Genomic DNA, 23,464 nt, shown 5'->3' with positions numbered 1-23,464 from the left:
AGGAATTCTCCCAATCCCTCTCTCTGCTCCTGTGAAGTGCAATAGAATGCAATGAGTTACTTCCAAGTAGACACGTTTAGCCCACTCCTCTCTTTGTTTCCTTTCATGATGCAACTTTGCCTTCTGCAAATCAGCGTTGCTTCCCTCAGTCCCACACTGAAGCCAGTTGAGGTCACACAGACTCCCAAACTTCAGGGAAGCTGCTGCAATGGGAAAATCAATCACAAAACCAGTTTGCAAGAAAGCGGGTTTTACAGCATGAAAACCTGCGCTTGCTAGGGCGAGTGGTGTGCATCATGTGCCATGATTGTCTGTGAGGCACTGTAGAACTGGAGTAACCCACCCATGTAGATGGAGTAATAAAGCCAAAGTCAAAGAGAAGGCTAGTTCCGTAGCAACAGTTCATAGCAGTGTTTCTCTAACAGAAGATACAAGCCATAGAAATATGATAATAGGTCTTCCTGTCACTGGCCCATTCAGGAAGAATATTCCTTGACCTGAGTGGCTGGTTAAAATGGCATGAAGCTGGTGATCTATGGCTCTGTGGTCATGGCATTAGGCTGAGCTGCAGTAGACTTAGGTTTAAGATTGCCGATGCCTGACATTACTTCATTTTATTCATCTAGAAACATGATTCTCAGAGTCTGCTTGGCCCAAAAGTGATCACAATCTTAATGGCGGGTGTTGATTTGGGAGTGGATGCTTCAAACTGCTACTGTATAATACTTGGATTTAGCTGAGATATCCATTACAATTATAGCCTCAATGCATCATTGCACTGCTACAAGTGGGCAAGATATTTACATAATGTGGGCATAACCACTGCAGTTGTCACATACAAACACTCATTGTTGTTTTCAGTAGTGGAAAAAAATATGGCTCTGGAAACTGACCTCCTTGAGGGAATAATTTCAAATTCAGTTTAGAAGTAAATATTCAGGGAAAATAGTGAAAATCTTCCTTGTCCCTGCCTGCCTGAGTTATACCCATATTCCACTGATTCTCACTTTCTGAGACAAAAATGAGCAGTTGCTGGGGGGGGGGGTACATGCTTCTTTAAGACCCCATTCCACAGTGTATTGGTCCAACAGATAGTGCTCCAGTGAAAAACTTCCAGTCAATCCCATACAAGAGGTTGTTCCCCTCCCACTATGGTGAACGATGGTCAATGAAACAACCCTCTGTTTTCCATAAGATCCTTGCACTTCAAGGGTATCTCCTTCAGGGACTTTAATTCTTACATTAGGTTAATGGGTGTCTCTTCCAGCTCTTTTGCTTTACTGTGATTACATCCTATTTTAAAACCAAGAGCAATCACGATGAGGTAAATTGTGTCAAGCACGAGTTGGCATTCCTGAGTCTAGACCTGGAGCGAGCTGGAGATTGAAGTGTACAAGCAGAGGTCATAGCTCTGTTGACTAGGAAAGGTCTGCCTGCTGCATTTCGGCCTCCTTCATTCACTGGCCTCAGGCACCCTGAGCTGGAGAACATAGCCCTGAGTCCCTGAAAATTCTCTGCCCTTTGTTTTATCTTTGAGCTTGTAGTTACATTTTGGCTGGCACATCCAGGATTTTTGGTGGAGCTGGCAATGAGGTCTTTCTGTGAAATCTACACATTTACTTTCGTGTGATAAATGGCTCTCGGATGATAGAGCCACCACTTTGTGGAATCATTCAAGTGGATTCTGTATGGCAGCTATAACATAAGAAGTGGCCCTTTTAGTTGTGGTTGATGAGAAGGCTTTGGAGATTGTCCCTATATGAAAGTTTGAATACCTTTGCTTTGTTGTGGCTCTCTTTTCAATACCCTTTCATAGTTGCAACATTCACACAGCCCTGTAAAATATCAGTCAATGTTGAAGCACTGGCAGATTTTGGTTTTGGGTTTTTTTTAATGGGTGTTATTCCTTTTCTCTTAAAAATATAATACTCACAAATTGCAAGCTGACATTAGTAACTAGTGACATTTGTAACAAGTGTAATTTTATTTATTTTTTATCATAGGTTTATGCCAGAACACAAACTGTCCCATATTGAGAAGACACCTGGTGCTAAAGGAAATGGAGATGCTTGTCAGTTTATGGATCTGCCTTTCCAAGAAAACAATGGTGAAGCTACAGGTTTATTAAACATCAGCAGCTCAGACCGTGGGCCTGGACATTCTGAATTACAATCCAGACATAGTTCCTCATGGCCAGGGAGACTGTACAATCCACTAACAACATTAGAGAAACTGGAGAAGCCTGCATCTTCTAAAAGCACAAATCCTTGTCAAGGGGAAGATAGCCAACATCTGACTTTTGACCTTAGCAGCGTCTCAGGTAGATCGGGATGTCAGGAGAAACCTTTGCACATTGTTTGGCCTCACAGGTGGTAAGTGTAGCACCAAATTAAAATACTGTAACGATACAATTTTGGACTTGCTGTTGGCTAGAACTTGGATTTAGTAACAATGTTATTTTGCTCCACATAATATATATTTTTTAAAAAATATAGTATTCTTATTGATAACAAAAGCGATCAATTGTGATAGCTGTCTATATAGTGAAATGCTGAAATTGATAGCAGTTGTTCAGTGTCCAAAAAAAGGAATTGGAGGGGTTGGGGGGTGAGAGGTATAGAAATGACATTTAAATTTTATGTAAAATGCTGAGAACTCTGTTTCGAAGCATTTCAGTCCACTAATGATGTTTAATATGCAGTGTTATTTAAATTATCTTAATTATCCTAATATGACTGACTAGGTGTAAAAATTCAGGACCATTCTATATACCTGTCCAGATTTTTAAAACATATGCACATATGTAAGCTCATATATATACAGAGAGAGATAATGGAGTATGCCCTTGAGAAAACTGCTGCTTTTCAAGCTGTTGACACAAATACCTGATCGCAAAATCTTCTCTAAACTGAGGAAAACCTACCATGCCACATAATCACTGCAAATATATAAACTTTAGCTTGACTCCCACCATAAATTAGGATTTAAAGAGGTAAAATGTTCTGATAATCTTCCGGTATTGGGCACGAACATTTTAATCTAGTTTTTATTCCTCACAGTTTGTTAATCTGCATGTGGCCTGATTAGAGTTCACATCATCCACAGATTATAGTCTGTTTATTTCAGAGATGCTGGGTTGATCAGTAGGTCAGATTTTCTGAGAGCAACTGTTTGCAGGTGAAGCAATAAGTACACCACACCGGCAGGGCAAATCGCCTTTGCAGAGGATTTGACTTCCAGCACGTTAAAACTCCAGAAGCTCTCCCAGATGATCTGCAGCATCTGGTACCTAAAGGGATTTTCATCTTTGACTCTAAATGTCTGAACATAAAATTTACGGATTGGAAGTCGATGTGGACGCTGTCTTTGGATTTGTTTAATCAACTTCACACTTCTTGTATAGCTTTTATCAGGGAGCTACATTTATTTTTAATCATAGTTTATTGCTGCTAGCTTGAAAATACTATATTCTCATTGGGGTTTTTTCTTTTATGATTTGATGTACTCATGACAGATATTCATTGCATCTCCACTTGTAGCCAGGACTGTGAAGTTCACTAATCTGACACCATAGTTCTGAGTACATTTTTTCCATGATAAAATGTGCATATTAATATAAGTGATGAAACTGTTATGATTCTAAATTTTCCTTTAAAAATCTCTCCCCCCCCCGCCCCCAAAGTATCATGTAAAAATGCAGGCTAAATGTAAAACAAAGCGTTGCCCCTAATTATTCAGCATTTTGCATAAAGGAGCACAAAGCTAAGTTAATAAAATGAACAATATTAAGTTAAATAATTCCTTTTGTTTCTGTGTATATTTGGGTTTTGTTTTGTTTAATTTAATTTAATTGCCTAAAGTTAGTTGCTTAAAGAGATGCAGACTTGTGTTTGTGCACATGCTTATTGTTAAAGCTAAATTATTTTTAATTTGGAGAAGTGAAGGGAAGGAAAAAGCCACATCAGCAAGATCAAATGCCAAAATATAAAAGTAACACATTCATCCTTACGGGTAATATAGTAGAACATTGGAAACTTGGAGGTTGCCAGACACACAGCTAACATTAGGGCTAATTTTGAAAATCTAGCGTGCAGTCAATTTTACTGATGCCTGGGGACATACAAGGTAGAAGCTGACAAGAGAACTAATTTTGTTTGGGTTATTTACTGCTATGCATCATCCACGGGTTCCCGCCTGACACACGGCTATATGAAGGGGAATATTATCACATACTAAAAATTTATGTTGACATTCGATATTTGTTCAATATGTCAGCAGTATTACTTTCATAATCAAAAGAGTGAGGAAAAGAAAGGGGGAAAAAAGGCACTTTATGCTCATATAGATATATCTTTTTAATAACAGTCTATAAGGTTAATATAGTTTACCTTTGAGAGTATACAATGAAAACAAGCAGGGTTAGCAGGGAAAATGACAGAAAGCATCAACCCGAGCTGTTTGTTTGCCATTACCTAAGCGAGCCATGTCAGCTCTCTGGCCCGCGTCTGATAGCTATTTGTTGTACAGAGAGCACAGCATAAAAAAAAAAAAATCAAACTCTTAATACTATTGTGTGCCCATAACCATCTGTCACTGCTAGCCTGGAGATGAGAGGAAGATTACGAGGAATAAACACTGAGCCGCCGAGCATTGGTAAAGCCTTCGGGCAAAAAACTCTTGTGGGGACATCAAAGACATTCTAATTCCGAGGCAGTCAAGGATTACAGTGTGTAACCTGTGCTGACAACAGATAAATGACTGGCAATATTGTGCCAGAGCTGTTGGGTCCTGCATGGAGTACTGATGGTGATGGTGATGATGATGATGTTATCTTGCAGAATGGACTCTGCTGGGATAATTTTATGATAAAACACTTTTTTCAAATGCCACTGGGTCTAAGCAGACATTTACTAGCTACAGGGGTAGCAATCAGTTTCTTCAAAATTTACTGTTCTAAACCCATTAGAGTTCCAGCACAGCCAGGCTTTTCAATGAAAATCTGAAACGCCAATATTTTCATGTCGGGGGAAGAAGCATGTATGCAAATGGTTAGGGGCTCGACTTCGACCATTTAGTGTTAGGATGCTCCAGCAAATGATTTATGTAAATATGCTCATAAAAATGCAGGGTGTTTTTTCCCCCTTTATAATTTGATGAATATGAATTAGTAAATTAAGATTTTTTTTTCGGTGCTTGTCTCACATCCTGATACCTTTGGTCATGCGAAAGCGCACCAGTGGAGAGGCCCAGATCATACAGGTAAACACAATAGGCTCTAAGCAACCATTGGGATGTAGGTTGAGACACATGCGCGCACACAGGCACTCACAAATCACTCACTGCATTAGTGACTAACAGTTTTCTGTGCCTTATTCAGGCATTAGCAGATTGAAATATTCCCTTCTGAGGCCCTGGAATGATCTCATTAAACAAACACCAGGTTTTGGTAATTGATGTAATAAGGAGGATGTGGAGGGGCTGTGTAAAGATATTGTCAAAGTGTGCTGTTACTCTTTCAAGATGCTATACTTTCTCACCACTATTATCCTTTCAACCATTTTCCTGCACAAGAATGCCTTACTAGCATTACTTCTGTGGAAAATTGCATGCGCTTCTAATTTTTAAAAGGGAAGATTATTTTAAGTGATTTTAAAAAACATTCTGCACTTCCAGTTTACCTAATTATGAATGCCTCTTAAAATGAAGAAATAACTTAACTGTGATATTTCCATACCTGAATAACAAATAGTCACTAACTTCAATTCATTGCAAATGAATGGCCTGATTCTATAGTCTTTTGTGCCAACATCAAACTATATGGAATTGGGTGCATCAGTCATCTGTCACTGCAGCACTTATGACCTGGTTCGCACAACATGACAGCCAACCATGGGTCAGTTTACCTTAAAACAAACCATGGCTTATTTGAGAGTTGTCTAATCTTAAAACAACCCCTGATGTCTGGGTTCGCATGACACAGCAAGCTGGGTGCCCACAGGCATAACTGCCACTGCAGGTAATTAAGTCCCAGTGGGCTGTCATGTCATGTGAACCCGGTCTGTGACTTGCGGCTTTGCAACATTGCTGAGACGTAGCCGAGTCAAAGTGTAGAAGTACCAGCCATGGTCCAGCTTAAGCAAAGTTGCACCCTAAAGAAGGTTTTAGCACAATGGGGAGCATTGCAAAACCCTACGTGTTGCTGCATCATTATCATCATCATCATCTCAACAGTCCTTACCACAGTTCTGTAAGGAAAGCCATGTTGTCACCCTGATGCAGTAGTTAACAGTACAGCGTTAGGAATGAAGAAACAGTAGTTCATATCAGCATATGCTGTTACTCCCTGTTCCAACTCTGCTATATGGTGGTGCTCCCATAATGGAAGCCATAATGTTTGTACAGAAGTTACTAATGGGAAGGCTGATCTTATGTTGCTGCTGGGGGAAAACAATGACTGAAAAAAACAATGGTCTGCCTAAGGCCACCTTGTAAGTTTGTTGTTGAAGGAAGATATGAACCGTGGACTTCACAACTTATTCACTGTGATAAGAGATATCAGGTTAAGTGACCCTACATGCATGGTTTGAAAACTGTCACTGGAAAATTAGCGCACCATACTATAACCGTTGTTATTGTAGCTGCTGCTCTTGGTAATATATATACTGTTATTCACTTTTTTAATGTTTATTATTATTAGTCTTCTCAGGATGCCTGTTAATAGGTCTCTGTTATTCCCTATTTAGTTTTAAAGATGAGATCTGGTTTGAGAATTAATTACTTGGTCGAGACCCCATAGGAGCCCAAAGTTAAGTTGCAGATTTAGCCCATGTCTCCCCTACCAAAGTCCAAATTGTCAAGAAGCAACCTCTGTACAAGGGTTGAAATAAGGCAGGAAATAGCATTATGATGAACCAATGAAGTAAAAACAGATAACAGAACATTATCTTCTCTTACAGGAGAGTTGAAATGCCAAAATCATATTTAATGAGAAAATGGGAATATGGCCAACTGGACTTTATATTTATAACCAAGAGCCAACTGAAATAAAATTTTGGAACCCGCAGGCTCTGGAACCCCCTGCTGAAGGAGGTTAGGTTGGCCCCTAATCTCCTTCAGGTCTGTTGCTGAAGGGGGGGTTAATTGGTTGGGCCCTGTTTATTTCTTTTATTATTGTGTTTTAAATGTGTTTGTTTTTATGTTATGTTTTAAGCAAGATTTTGTTTTTAATCTGTATTTTATTGTTAGCTCTCCTGAGCACCATTTTGTGGCAGAAAGGTGGGATATTAAATAAATAAGGGCACAATTATGTCCAGATGCCTGTCAGCCTCTGAACTTGGAGGCTGACGGGTGTCTTATGCAGAGCAGGAGGAAAATGGAGGCCCTCTTTGCCTCCGCTCTTCTTCCACTCTGTATTTTTTCTAGATGGGCGTTTTTGCTCATCTGGCTAGGGCTCTGCAGAGGGGAAGGGAAGGAGGCTAGGAAGGACTGGGTGTGTGGTGCGTATCCCTACTTCCCCAGTCCCCTCCTCTCCCCACCACAGAACCACCTCTTTTCCCTGCTCTCCGAGGTCACTTTTATGAGCCCAAAGAGGTAGCTTGCGTGGTTCTCCCTGCACCTGCTGCGAGCGGGAGAGGGTGGGAAGCTTGGACCCCTGGGTCCAAGGTCAGAGCACTGTCTCCGACCTCAGATCCAGGAATCTGAACTAGCCAATGGGCCCTCAGACACTGTCTAGGGGTGATAGGAGTGTTCTCCTCCTGAATAAAGCAAGCAAAGGCAAACAGAGCCTTCCAGGGTAACATAATAAAGGGCTTATAACATAAGATAGTTTGGACCATTGTTTGTCCTTTTGCTGTCCTTTCAACATACCATGCTAGAGCATCTCCAGGATGCAACTTGCAAATGAAGGGCACAGCCATTAACCCTACTCCTTCCTCCATCATCCCATTCAAAAGAATTACATTTGTACTTAATTAGCATGACTTAATTAGCATGACAAAGTAAATTGTACTTAATTTATTTCTTTATTTGTTTATAGTATTTATATACTGCTCCATATCTAGAACAGATTTCGGAGTGATAAACACAAAAGATAAAACAGTAAGAGCATAAAAAGATTAAAGCACCACATCAAAATTACACTTGTTTAAAAACACAATGCCAATAGAAACCGTGACTGGTCAACTAAGGAATGCTTCCTGGAGGAGTGCTGTTTTCAGGAGGTGTTGGAAACAACGCAGCGTTGGTGTCTGACCTCCAGGGGCAGAGAATTCCAAAGAAAAGGGGCCGCCATGCTGAAGGCTGTTCTCATGGTAGACTCCAGTCAGGCCATAGGTCCATGTGGAACCACCAGGAGCAAGCCCTCCGATGACCTCAGTGACCAGGCAGGTTGGTAAGAGAGAAGGTATTCTGGTCCTGAGTTGTTTAGGGTTTTGTATACAAGTGCTAAAACCTTAAACCTGGCCCAGTAGCAAATAGGCAGCCAGTGCAGTTCCCTCAGCAAAGGAGTTACATGCTGAAAAGGGGCAGCTCTCAGCAACAGCCGAGCTGCTGCGTTCTGCACTAGCTTCACCTTCTGGAGCAGCCTTAAGGGCAGCCCGACATAGAGCGCATTGCAGTAATCCAGCCTTGAGGTGACTAGCACCTGTCCCACTGAGGCCAAGGTATCCCTGTCCAGGAGAGACCGTAGCCGGCGAACCAGCCAAAGCTGGTAAAAGACACTCTGAGCCGCCACGGCCACTTGGGCCTCCAGCTACAGTGCTGGATCTAGGAGTACCCCCAAACTACGGACCTGATCTTTCAGAGGGAGTGCAACCCCATCCAGAACAGGCAATGAGCCTACCTCCCAGACTTGGGAAATACTCGCCTACAGGGCTTCCGTTTTGCCAGATTTCAGTTTATTGGTCCTCATGCAGCCCATTACTGAGTTCAGGCACTGGCCCAGTACTTGCACAGCCTCTCCTGATTCAGATGTCACAGGGATATAGAGCTGTGTGTCATCAGCATACTGATGGCACGTGGCTCCAAATCCCCTAATGACCACTCCCAGTGGCTTCATATAAATAACTTTCTAAATATTTAAATAACATTGGGGACCCCTTCATGGATCACTGCCTTGTTGTGGCGAAGGGGCTTGCGTAACTCAGTGAAGCCATAAGCTATGCCGTGCAGGGCCACCCAAGATGGACAGGTCATGGCAGAGAGTTCTGACAAAATGTGGTCCACTGGAGAAGGAAATGGCAACCCACTCCAGTATTCTTGCCAAGAAAACCCCATGGAACGTATCACAAGGCTAAAGGATATGACGCTGGAAGATGAGACCCTCAGGTCGGAAGGTGTCCAGTACACTACTGGGGAAGAGCAGAGGGTATTTCCAAGTAGCACCAGAAAGAGTGAAGCAGCTGGGCCAAAGCCGAAAGGACACTCAGCTGTGGATGTGTCTGGTGGTGAAAAGAAAGTCCGATGCTGTAAAGAACAATATTGTTTAGGAACCTGGAATGTCAGATCAATGAATCAAGGTAAGCTGGAGGTGGTCAAACATGAGATGGCAAGATTGAACATCGACATCCTGGCAATCAGCGAACTAAAATGGACAGGCATGGGTGAATTTAATTCAGGTGAACATCATATCTACTACTGTGGGCAAGAATCCCTTAGAAGAAATGGAGTAGCACTCATAGTCAACAAAAGGGTGGGAAAAGCAGTACTGGGGTACAATCTTAAAAATGATAGAATGATCTCAGTACGAATCCAAGGCAAACCATTCAACATCACAGTAATTCAAGTCTATGCCCCAACCACTGATGCCGAAGAAGCATACGTTGATAGGTTCTATGAAGACCTACAACACCTTCTAGAACTAACACCAAAAAAAGATGTCCTCTTCATCATAGGGGATTGGAATGCTAAAGTAGGAAATCAAGAAATCACCGGGATAACAGGCAAGCATGGCCTTGGTGTACAAAATGAAGCAGGACAAAAGCTAATAGAGTTTTGCCAAGAGAACACGCTGATCATAGCAAACACTCTTTTCCAACAGCACAAGAGACGACTCTACACATGGACATCACCAGATGGTCAATATCGAAGTCAGATTGATTATGTCCTTTGCAGTCAAAGATGGAGAAGCTCTATACTGTCAGTAAAAACAAGACCTGGAGCTGACTGTGGCTCAGATCATGAGCTTCTTGTTGCAAAATTTCGGCTTAAATTGAAGAACGTCGGGAAAACCACTAAACCATTCAGGTATGACCTCAATCATATCCCTTATGAATATACAGTGGAGGTGAGGAATAGATTTCAGGGATTAGACCTGATAGACATAGTGCCTGAGGAACTATGGACGGAGGTCCGTAACATTGTTCAGGAGGCAGCAAGTCAATCCATCCTAAAGAAAAAGAAATGCAAGAAAGCCAAGTGGCTGTCTGATGAGGCTTTACAAGTAGCTGAGGAAAGAAGGGAAGCAAAAAGCAAGGGAGAAAGGAGAAGATATATCCAACTGAATGCCGATTTCCAGAGAATAGCAAGGAGAGACAAGAAGGCCTTTTTAAATGAACAATGTAAAGAAATCAAGGAAAACAACAGAATGGGAAAGACTAGATATCTCTTCAAGAAAATTGGAGATCTCAAGGGAACGTTTTGTGCAAAGATGGGCATGATAAAGGACAAAGAAGGCAGGGACCTAACAGATGCAGATGAGATTCAGAAGAGGTGGAAAGAATACACAGAAGAACTATTCAGGAAAGATCTGAATGTCCCTGATAGCCATGATAGTGCGGTCACTGAACTTGAGCCGCACATCCTAGAGAGTGAAGTCAAGTGGGCCTTAGGAAGCATTAGTAACAACAGAGCTAGCGGAGATGACAGTATTCCAGCTGAGCTATTTAAAATCCTAAAAGATGATGCTGTTAAAGTGCTGCACTCAATATGCCAACAAATCTGGAACACTCAACAGTGGCCACAAGACTGGAAAAGGTCAGTTTACATTCCAATTCCAAAGAAGGGCAACGCCAAAGAGTGTTCAAACTACCGCACAATTGCGCTCATTTCACATGCCAGCAAGGTGATGCTCAAAATCCTACAAGCTAGGCTTCAGCACTATGTGAACCGAGAACTACCGGAAGTACAAGCTGGGTTTCGAAGAGGCAGAGGAACTAGAGATCAAATCGCCAACGTTCGCTGGATCATGGAGAAAGCAAGAGAATTCCAGAAAAACGTCTATTTCTGCTTCATTGACTGCAGTAAAGCCTTTGATTGTGTGGATCACAACAAACTGTGGCAAATTCTTAAAGTGATGGGAGTACCAGACCACCTTACCTGTCTCCTGAGAAACCTGTACGAAGGTCAAGAAGCAACAGTAAGAACCAGACATGGAACAACCGATTGGTTCAAAATTGGGAAAGGACTACGACAAGGCTGCATATTGTCACCCTGCTTATTTAACTTATATGCAGAGTACATCATGAGAAACGCCGGGTTGGATGAATCACAGGTCGGAATTAAGATTGCCGGGAGAATTATCAACAACCTCCAGTATGCAGACGATACCACCCTAATGGCAGAAAGCGAAGAGGATCTAAAGAGCCTCTTGTTGAGGGTGAAAGAGGAGAGTGCAAAAGCTGGTTTGAAACTCAACATTAAAAAAACGAAGATCATGGCATCTGGCCCCATCACTTCCTGGCATATAGAAGGGGAAGAAATGGAAGCAGTGACAGATTTTACTTTCTTGGGCTCCAAGATCACCGCAGACGGTGACTGTAGCCATGAAATTAAAAGACGCTTGCTCCTTGGGAGGAAAGCTATAGCAAACCTAGACAGCATAGTAAGAAGCAAAGACATCACCTTGCCGACAAAGGTCCGTCTAATCAAAGCTATGGTTTTCCCAGTAGTAATGTATGGCTGTGAGAGCTGGACTATAAGGAAGGCTGAGCGCCGAAGAATTGATGCTTTTGAACTGGTGCTGGAGAAGACTCTTACGAGTCCCCTGGACTGCAAGGAGGTCAAATCAGTCAATCCTAAAGGAAATCAACCCTGAGTGCTCATTGGAAGGACAGATCCTGAAGCTGAAGCTCAAATATTTTGGCCACCTAATGCGAAGAGAAAACTCTCTGGAAAAGACCCTGATGCTGGGAAAGACTGAAGGCAAAAGGAGAAGGGGACGACAGAGGATGAGATGGCTAGATAGCATCACCGATGCAATGAATATGAACTTGAGCACACTCCGGGAGAGAGCGCAGGACAGGAAGGCCTGGCGTGCTATGGTCCATGGGGTCACGAAGAGTCGGACACGACTGAACAACAACAACATTGGGGACAAGATCCTGCGGCTCAATTGCCAAGGGGCTGTGGAATGGTCACCCAATATTACCCTCTGCAATCGGCCCCACAGTTAGGACTGGAACCACTGTAATACAGTACCTCCGATACCCATCCCATGGAGTCAATCCAGGAGAATACTGTGGTCAATGGTATCAAAAGCTGATGAGCGATTGAGAAGAATTAACAGGGTTACACTCCCCCTGTCCCTCTCTCAATAAAGGTCATCCATTAAAGGCGACCAAGCGTGATTCAGTCATCAGGATGAAACCCAGAATGAAAGGGGTTGCCAATATACAAGAGAAGACATCCCTTCTCTTATATATTGGCAAATTGATAATGAAAACTTTTGTGCAAGTTTTCTTTAAAACAACATGAAGCATATGGCTTCTGTGATTTTTGAAATATAAAAGCTTATGAACAGTTCTTTAGGATTCAAAGAAATGTTTTCATTGTATTTCCATACATGTGGAACACGAATCAAGAAAATGACTTGGCCTTACTTTGACTCCTTTTTTCACATGGGGCAAAGTGGGAACAATTGATACTGTTGGGGCAGCCATCGGCCTTGCTCTGTGTCTACCAGGATCATCCTCACATCTTGGTCATAAGTGTAACTGACCTAGCAAAATAGGTAGTAAGATCATGCGATTTGAGGCCTACATATGCTGGGCTGCATTCATACCATATAGTATCAGTTACACTAATCTGTGGTAACAAGCTGGGCCTGACTGAGGAGGCCGGTGGTGGTGGGTGTAGAGCAGGTGAGTATGAACCTTTTGCCATAATCTTTGCCTGACATGTGCAAAAGGACTCTTGTTTCTGCAACCAAGTTATATACTGCATTTTCAATCTTCTAATTTTCCTTTCAAGTTTTACTTAAAAAGCCAAAGTTCCTATCCCTGCTTTTTGCTATAGTAGCACTGAGGGAACTTGTGGAGACATTTGCAGGACAAAATCAGCAGATATAGGTGGGTACTTAACCATTCCTCTCTTCAAAAGTTTGATGTTTGTTTGTTTTTACTCCAGAGGAGCCTAAAAATCAGGAAGAAACTCAGAAGAGTAAGCAAGCAACAGCCCTCACTCCAGTGCATTTATTCTCCCCTTTAGTGTGTAGTCCTGCATTCTCCATTATCTTGACAAGCGTGTGTCTAGGAGTGGATGTCATAAAACTTAGTTTGGCCCTTAATTATTATATAACCTTGTGGTTTGATCTTACGTTACCCTTTGCCATGGAAAGACTCTATAAGGTGATTCTGCCATTTCCATTTTATGTGGTAGAATGAAATGTATATTCTGACTGAACAGAACCTCATGTTATGAGAGCTGGGGCTCTGTTTTCAGCTGTTTGCACTGGCATCATAGATGCTACAGTTCAACAGAATAGTCAACATGCAAAAGTGCTGCCCTAAAATCACCTCATGGTAACTTTGCTACCTCAGAACTTTATCACCTCCTTTCTGGAATGGGTCGCCTCAGACAGCAGGTAGGAGAATCATATATTTGGAAGCTTTCTTGTGGGCCAGTTCACAAATAACGACAGCCCATGGGTTAAACAACCCCTGGGCTGTCGGGGATGAGCAGGTGAGTTAAAGCCACTTCTCCTTTTACTCAGTAACCCACGAGTGGCTCCTTCAACAAGCCACGGGTTAACCACTGGGTTGTTTAGCCCCTAAACAACCCAGTGGCGTGGGTTCATACATGACACTCAGCAACCTATGAAGGAGCAATTTGTGGGCTGCTGAGTAAAAGTGGAAGTGGCAGATGCACTGCAGGCAGTGTGCCTGCTCTCTCCCACTCATGAATGACAGCTCATGGATTATTTAACCCGTGGGCTATCGTTACATGGAAACAGAGTCAGTTCCTAACCATTAAAATCACTGCTATAGAGAAATACTTTAACTTGGCCTCCTCCTTGGCATGCTGCCTTTTCACATGCAGCAAGTTATGTTGGGGAGCATTCAAACAATCTGAAGTGGTACAGTGCAGAAAGGACAAGTGCCATATTCTATGTCTGTGTATATGAGTTGGGTCTTAGTTTGGTGCATTTTTGTCTTCCTGGGTGTACTACTATTCTTACGGATCCAAACTGAATGCTGAATATTCCATTTCAAAGCCTGATGGCTCCAGGATTATACTGGAGGCAACTAGTGCTTTTCAATTACAGATGTTTTATCAAAGCAGCGATTGAGGAGGTGGCTGCTGCTGAGGCCCAACAGAGATAATCAACTTAACCAAGTGGCATCTGTATTAATGAAAATGTGGTGTGATTTTTTTTCTTTCTACCACATATTCTAATTTGTGGTAAAGGTTGGGGGCCTTATCAAGCAGTAAGCTATTTCCACTTTTATCACATGGAATGTTAATGGTTTGTATTCACTCCGGGTCTATTGCAAAGGAAGTACGTTGTGTATTCTAAGTGTGTACAGAATATGCATGCCATCATAGGGAACATGCACATCTCTTCCCATCTCCTCTGCATGACACCTGGAACCTTTCCTGGTAGAGTTCTCCCTTGGTGCTTTGAGAGAATGTCCAACTCCAGTTTCTAACCATGTTTTGGAGGGGCAAGGACCTGCTAAGTCAGTCTTATCTTCTTTCCCTTTTTTCTCCTGGGCTAACTCTTCCTATCATGAGTTACATTTGCAGCTCTCTGCCACACCCCACTTTCTCCATAAGCCCGTCTTCCAGCCCTCCATCATTTTGCTCTATAGACGTGCAAAGGAAATGACTATTAATGTAGTAAAAACTAGGGGGAAGATTCCCCCCCAATTCAGCCTTCTTTTTGAAAAAATCAGCCTCTTTTATCCATTTAGGGCACCATCCTATGCCTGTTTAGATAAAAAAAGGTCCTACATCACCCAGCATCCTCCAGCCAGCAGTGGTTGGCTGAAGAATGCTGGAGGTTGTAGGACTTTTTTCTGACTAAACAGGCGTAGGATTTAGGATTGTGCCCTTAAAGAGTCACCATCACCCACTTGCCTTCTCTGTTTTCCAATAATCAGTCTCTTTCAGTTGCTGTTCCTATGTATGAATAGATATGAAGAGGGTAAGGGGAGTGGGGACTATTTTCACTCGCTCTTACTCATCTAGGAAAAGTCTAGTTCATGTAGATGCAGTAGTAATAATAAACAGAGCAAGAAGGGATAAAACACCTTGTATTTGCTGATTTAGGGTGCAATCCTATGCATGTTTAGACAGAAAAGAGTCCTACAGTTCCCAGCATTCCCTAGCCAGCCATGCTGTTGTAGGACTCTTTTCTGTCTAAACATGCATAGGATTGCATCCTAAGATCCCCTTTACATGTGCCCCAACTGGTGTGGTTGCTCCCACACTTGCCTGGGTTGATATGAAGACCAGGGGGCTAGGCAGCTCTTTTGTAGTGCATTGGCCTCACCTGTGTCCACAGAAGAGGAGCTGCTGTTGTTGGTTTCTGCCAACTTCCCTTCTACAAAAGGAAGGTTGCATAGCAGGCAGTGTGTGCTGAGAAATGAACCACATGGGTTGAAGCCTTTACAGTGCCCCAGACCCCAGTGTGTAAGCAACCATGACGATAGACAACCAAACCAGTGTTAATGGTGCCTAATGCTAAAATGTTTTGTTTGCAAAGGGAGTGGTTTTGTTTTGTTTTTAATCTTTTGGTTCCATTAGTAACATTGCAGACAGAGGAATAATTCTGATCTAATTCAGATTTGTGGCAGATATTACTCTTACATTGCTCCCATTTTATATGCACCGTCTTGCACTGCCAATGTTATGCTCGTTTAGCATCAGTTATTTATGCAACAATGTTGTTGTATATCTCAGAAACACAAACAGCCTAACCCTGTACATGTTTACTTGGAAAGTAAGCCGTACTGAGGTAAATGGGCTTACTTACTGATATGTAGCACATTCTAAGTACTACACTGTTTTGTGATCTGCTCTCATTCGAATGTGTGTGTCTCAAATTGCATTCCCTCACTTGAGGGGGGAATCATTTCAGTTACCCTGATAATAGTAGAAAGCAGTTTTCCCCCCCTTTTTCAGTGTCTTTTCTCATTAATGTAGATATGTTTCTAAGATGAGAAATGATGTTTCTTCTAATTATGGTTACATATAGTTAATTTCCTTTTTAAAAGCTTGGTGTTGAAAGGCAGTTTCTTTTATAAAGCACAAAAAAGTGATACAGCTGATGTTCCTGTTGCCTTAGCAACAGATTTATTTATTAGGTTCTGAAATGACATGAGTTAATATACCACATACCTGCTGATCGGCAAACTCTCCTATTTCAGCTCCAGTTGACAATTAAGTCCTGGACAGCTACAGCCAGGGGTTAATGTTACTCATTAGGAGAACTAGGTCATTACTGGGAAATCAAGGCGCTTGCAGCAGCATGGATAAAATACAGAATTCAACACCTCGGCGAGTGAAGGGTTTTTATGTTAATTAACCTTATTTTCCCTGCATATAAAAAATATTTCATGTCTGCATATGACAGAGGATCAATTAATTGAAAAGTAAGCTTTTGCTGACCTCCCCTCCCCCACCCTCCTTTTGGTTGTCTTCATTTCCTTTGGAAGGGTTTCATTATTTTAGGGGAAATTCTTATGTCTATATGATGAGTAAAAGGGGTATTAAAATTAAGAAGGGAATCATCATGGAAATCAGCTTTACCAGAGGGAATGGGCAATAAAAGCCTTGGAAATGAAAATAAATAAGCTTTGCTAATACCTCACCTAAGGAGCAGAATGTAAGCCCATCAGAGCTTCGAGATATTCAGAGGTACCACTTTGATTCTCTCTATTAAGCAGTTATATAGTTATCTGACCTTCAGAAACTGAAATTTTGAAGAACTAAATTCATGTTGTTGATGGTAAATACCTTGTTTACAGAAAGCTATCTCGCAGGTTTAGCAGCACAATATGTTGTTTTGTTCTTTGGGATGTGGGTTTTGGTTTCTGGAAATCTTAGATACATTTGCCACAAGTTTTATTAAGATCACCAAGCAGGCATTTTAACTTTTATAAGTCGCAAATGACTTAGCAAAGCGCTCCTTTTATTTACTGTTTTTTCAGCATTTTCTATTCTAACTGAGAATCTGAGAGTCTCAAAAAGAATTATATTCTCCTTCTTTATATTTCACTATTGTCTTCTCAAAAACTTTAGGTCTTTCCCATATCATATATTTTCTTAAGACCAAGAGTCTTGAGTATTCAGATATGCCTTTCTCAATCCCTCTGAAAAGTGGAAACTGGTTGCCCCAGAATGAAAGATCCAAAAGGCAGGATCCTCTCCCATGTAAGAGTGCAATGATCCCTCCCACCCCAGTGATGCCTAGGATTCAGAGCTCGTGTAACTTGACTGAGCTAGATGGGAATATAGGACCTTTCATTCCCTGGACTGGCAGGACACCCTGCTTGTGCCCATGCATGCCCACCATAGGATAGAGAAGAAATGGGGCTCCGTTGAGCCCTACGGAGAACCTCTTGTGTGTGGGCAAGGATTGTGTTCTAAGTATGAATGCAGTCATATTCATGTGAACCACCCAGAGAGCTCCAGCTATTGGGTGGTATAGACATGTAATAAATAAATCTGTTTGAAGCATTACAAATTTACCCCATAGATATTTATTTGCTTTGGTCAATATATCCATGACTTTTACATTTGCCTCTAAATTATTGTATCTCAGACTTACATCTGAAATAGCAGTAGACACTACTAGAGACCCATGAAATGTTGCACACACATGCCAGCCATCATGCATACACTGTCATTAATAGATTGCTGTATGGGAAGTCCCTCAGCCTTTTGCTTGGAATGGCTGCCTCTGTGCTGTTCTTGCAAGACTATGTACTCCTAAAGAAAATGCGGCCTAGCTGCTGGTGTTTCATAAACTTCATTATATTTACCTACCTCAAGGAACCTTCCCAGCCCATCTTGATGACTACACATTATGGAGTTTTACTAGTGAGTAAGGAGAAACACTCCAGAGGCCTGGAAAGCCTGCTTTTCCTCTGCAGGTACCCCCCGTGTCTGTGTTACTTCCTGCTTCACCAGGCATTTCCTCTCTCCCCCTTGTCAACTGTGAGTTGCTTCCTGGGCTGAAACAATGTGGGCCAATACTGAATCTGAGCATGCTCAATTTGTTCTTTAGGCCAAGTCTGATCATGTTGGATGGTCATATTGTTTTGGAAACACTCGGGTTTATTTTTCTCAAGCTTCCTATGATGTGAGGTTTGCTGGCAACCAAAATGACTTGCCTTGATCCTCAGGAAGTATCTCTTTGCTCTTCTATGTGGTCTTGGCAAGTAGCATATAGATATAATCTGAATATCTATATTAGTACCTATCTGTACACACACACACACACACACACACACACACTGTTCTCATTTTCTTTGCCTCTCCTCTCCATTTCTTTGTTGCTTCTACTTCTCTTCTTTACACCATCTTAGTCCACATATAATTATTGGTTACATCTTGAGCACTAAGGAAGCACTATACAAAAGAAATGCCATCAGCCCCGAGTTCATTGCACCCCAAATACTGTTTGCTGCTGGCATAGTCTCTGTTGGCTCAAAGTGAAAGGTATGTGCAAGACAAACATATTACACCAGTGCTTCATCATGCCAGTGCTTTATCATCTCCACAGCCTTCCAGACTGTTTTGAGGCCTGATTCAAAGTGCTGGTCTTGATCTTGAAGGTTTTTTATGTCTTGGGGCCAGGGTACCTGCAGGATCACCTCTTCCCATATATACCCATCCAAACTTTGAGATCTTCCTCAGAGGCCCTCCTCTAGGTGCCGCTACTATATGAGATGTGCTTGGTGGCTGCTAGTGAGAAGACCTTTTCAGTGGTGGCCCCCCATTGTGGAATGCCCTTCCCCCAAAGGCCTGCCTGGCATCCTCATTACTATCCTTTCAGTGTCCCGCAAATAATTCTTTGTTTTCCAAGGCTTTTCAAATCTGTTTCTGCTTTTAATTTTGTTTTAGCCTTTTTCTTTTATCTTCCTTTCCTTGAGGGGCTTCACTGGGCTCTATGCAGTGTTGGCTTTGCGCTACTGCTTGGACGAGGCAGGACTCCTGATTTTCGCCGAACCCTCTGACCTACTGTAGCCATCTGCATCCCCCAAAAAACTTATCCTGATGGTTGAAGGACCCTCTGGAACAGGATGGGATATGTGCACAGGTGGTTGCAGTAGGTTGGGGAGACCAGTAAAAATTGGATGCTTCACCTCACACAAGTGGAAGTGCTCTCTGCTAGTACAAAGCCATGATTGGATACAACACTTTGTATTGTTACTTTTAAAATTTTTACCATCAGTGACTTTTGAACTTGTTTTATTTCATGTTGTAAGCTGCCAGGAGAACATTTTATGGGCTATAAATGCTGAAAATAATCATCTTAAAGAGGGGAAAGATCATAAACTGAAGTTGCTTGCTAGTTGGTATTTTTCCAGCTTTACTGATATCTGGCTCCCCAAACCTACCCACTGATGAGAAAATCCAGTGGCAAGTTATTACCTATCCTGTTCATTTAACAGGGCTCTACAGAATGAGGCCAGAGGATAAGGGCCAGGCATAACGCTGGCAGCTTGGGACAGGTATTCGGGCTCAGAGCCTGAGGAAGGAGCAAGTCCTGCTCTGAAAGAGCCCTGAAGCCTTTCCCAGTTGTCTTCTGGTTTCCCTGTTCCCAGATTTCTACCTAAGGATAAAGTGTTTTTAAAACCAGATGTACTCAACCTAATGGGAATGCCAGGTTAAAAATAACATACTTCTAAATGCATCTGAAATCGTTTTGATGCTGCTCTTTGCAGTCTCCTCTGCCTTCAGTGGTATTTACTGACCCAGTTCACACAATCATAATAGCCCACCATGGCTTATGTAAGCCACAGTAGGTTGTGGGTGTGTGCTGGATGGGATTTGGATTTTCACCATCTGGCTGCGGCTTTTCATGTTGTGCGAACCAGGGTGGCAGGGGTTGTGCAATGGTTAAACAGCCCTTGCGTAACTGGCCCATGTGTGATCACAGCGGAGGATCTGGTTCTCATTTTCTTTGTAAATTTTTAGTATGCAAACATTGAGAAACTCAAGAATATTCATGGGGAAAATTTTCCCAAAATGCTGATTTTTTTTTTTAACGGAACAGGCAAACTTGCCCCTAGCCAGCTGCTATTGATGTAAACCAGCCTTCCCCAATCTGGTGCCCTCCAGATCTGTTGGACTACAACTCCCATGGGTATTGTAGTCCCATTGGAGTTGTAGTCTAACCCATCTGGAGGGCACCAGGTTGGGGAGGGCTGATATAAACTGTGGAGAACTGAAGAGATTTGGATTTGGAGATTTGGTCTGAGGTGTCATCAGTATGCGGATGATAGCCAGTGTTTTCTCTCATTTTTATCAGAGGCAAGCGAGGGTGTGGCTGTCCTGAACCAGTCCCTGGTCACAGTAATGGGCTGGATGAGGGCAAAAAATTCTCAGTCCAGACAAGATGGAATTACTATTGGTTGGTTGTTCATCCGTTCAGGTGAATGATGTTCAGCCTGTTCTAGATGGGGTCACACGTCACCTAAAAGGTTAGGTTCACAGTCTGGGGGATGCTTATAGTTCCAGCACTCATTAGAGCCTTAACCTGGCTTGGGACCAGGTTACCTGAAAGACTACCTTTTCCCATATGTACCTACCTAAAAGACAGGTGGGTAACTTGTTGCCCTCCAGATGTTGAACTGCAACAAACCTCAGCCCTAGCCAGCATAGCCAATGGTGAGGGATGCTAGAAGTTGTAGCTCAGCAACATCTGGAGGGCCATAAGTTGCCCACCCCTTCCTTTAGACTTTCTTTAGAGGCCCTAGTCTAAGTGCCGCTGCTGAATGAAGCAGCTGAATGAAGTGACTACCAGGGAGAGGGCCTTTTTAGTAGTGACACCCTAGTCATAGATAGCCTTCCCAGAGAGATTTGCCTCATGCCATCCCTGCGGTCTTTTAGATGAGGACCTTTCTGTTCACCCATGCCTTTTAAATAATTCATGTAGTCTAGGCCTCTCAGTTTTAAAATGTGTGTGTGTTACATTTTGGGGTGCTGTCATATTTATGTTGCTTTTGATTTTATGGTTTTATGTTCTATTCTGTATTTAAATTGTTTTTGACTTTATTTTAAGCCTCCCAAAGAACTTTGTTATCGGGTGATATACACGTGTTGTAAATGAATGCATAAATAAAACTGACAGTACCATAATGCTTTTTGGTACTGATAAAGAGGAGAAATCTTATGATTGGACCAGCTTAGAAAAGAAAATTTTATCTAATGTAACTGCATATTCATACTTTAACTTCAGATGAAAATGTTAGTTAAAATTGCATAATGGGGTTTAATCATTGTTTTAACTAAGTGTTTGTGTGTTTCTGGATGCCACCATTAACACACACACACTTCACCGCTTTTTTCTTTTCTAATAGATTTTCTTGGCAGATAATGGCTTCTCTCATGCAGTTCACAGTAATACCAGAAAGTTGGTATCAGAACTTGACTCCTTTCTCATCTTTATGTACATACTAAAAATGCTGAAGTAATTTGATTTAACAAAGGCACCACCAACCACCCTTCTATTCAGGGTGAAAATGACTAAAGCCTCCCCATTCCAGTACCCACATTTACAAAATAAGTATGTATTTCCCTTTAAAAAAAAAAATGACTTGCATAATGAAAGAAGGCCCTCTCTCTCTCTCTCTCTCTCTCTCTCTCACTCTCTCTCTCTCTCACACACACACACATGTTCATTTGGATTTTATCAATCAATACATTAAGGGACTAGATAGAGGGCTGAACCAAGCTCTTTTCTTGCCCATACTCATCCCTCTCCTGCAAAATTTTCTTGAGGATTTGGATGGCTTTTTCCCAGTTAAGTGTACTGAAAAAGACACGTGTGTGAAGGCACATTGCATCTAGAAAGGGGCTGTGGGGCTACACTGCCTGGTGGGTTAGGTGTAGATGTCTGCAGGGAAAATCCTGTGATTCTAGATTTCTGTGTGAGCTGAAAACCTGTACCATCAGTATTTTAGCTCACATGTAGAGATTTCATGTGTAGGCTTTCCTCTGCAGATGTCCATACAGTTCATTTCCTACGTGGTCATGCAGCCCCTTTCTATGTGTGATGCCCCCTCAGGCATATATGTGAGAGGGCCTAAAGAAATACTGAATACAAGGCAAGAGTTAAAGCATTTTATTTGCATTTAACTCTGAGGCTTCTCAGATGAAAACTTGGAGGTCAGAGGGTGGGGGCAGGAATCAACAAATGCCTGTAGAAAAGCTTTAGGGCACAGTCCTGTGCATGTTTAGACAGAAAAAAGTCCTATAACTTCTGGGAGTTGTAAGACTTTTTTTCTGTCTAAACATGCATAGGATTGCACACTTATATGATCAGTGATTACAGTTTGGGGATCACCATAGCTATTCAAGCATTATTAAAGGTAGTATTACCACGTGAGCTTCTTTAAAAATGGGATTATTAGAGGCAGTGGGTTTTTTTCTCTCCAATTGGAAACTGAAAACCATGGCTGCCCCAGCTGAAGTAGAACAATTGGAGGGTATGGTATTTCTCTGATTTCCTGCTCCCACCTGTTTTCAGCCTTCTCCCATAATAAATTCGCCTGGTTTCAAAACTTCAGTGTTCATAGCCTCTGAAGGCTACCATGTCTCCTAGCTGCCAACAGTATTCTGATGTAGTAGTAGCCTTTCTCTTGTTAATGCATAAATTGATCATTCACATGTCTCGAAAACTCTTCAACTCTAATTTTTTTTCCCTTGTGGCTTTTTATGGTTCCTTTACTATGGCCATGGATGATCTTTGCCACAGATCATAAACATCAATAGCAGTTTTTCCTTGATTAACAATTTGTCATTAGCACCTGCACAATACAATTTTTCACAATGCTCATCTTCCTGGACACATCTGGGTGATCATCTCTCTCTTACTATATTTGAAGGCCTCGGGCTCTTACAACCAGATTTTACTCTGTCACTTTTATTCCTCAGTGTGGCATTATAGAATGATTAATGCACAGGTTAACACAATTATTTGTTTTATTAAAACAAACAAACATGGGTACATGGAGAAGCCACCACAATTAAGAAAGGAATCCTGTGGCCCATAGACAGTGTCTGAGGAGCCATA

At 42.0% G+C, this 23,464-nt stretch overlaps 1 protein-coding gene across 27 annotated transcripts in view; it reads left to right on the top strand.

Annotated features, from left to right (window-relative positions):
- The window catches only part of QTMAN (queuosine-tRNA mannosyltransferase), a 294,835-nt gene that overhangs the window by 216,459 nt on the left and 54,912 nt on the right, over nt 1-23,464 (top strand). For all 27 annotated transcript variants that reach the window (XM_084809878.1, XM_084809812.1, XM_084809932.1 and 24 more), the window contains one exon: nt 2,004-2,372. In XM_084809878.1, the coding sequence (XP_084666004.1) occupies nt 2,004-2,372 (369 nt within the window). The remainder of the gene's footprint in view (nt 1-2,003; nt 2,373-23,464) is intronic.

Source organism: Heloderma suspectum, chromosome 1 (assembly GCF_057233095.1).
Source record: "Heloderma suspectum isolate Gila_16-S chromosome 1, 16-S_ref, whole genome shotgun sequence".
In the NCBI taxonomy this organism is placed as follows: Eukaryota; Metazoa; Chordata; class Lepidosauria; order Squamata; family Helodermatidae; genus Heloderma; species Heloderma suspectum.
The sequence above is the reverse complement of the archived record's forward strand: the minus strand, read 5'-3'. Positions and strand labels throughout refer to the sequence as shown.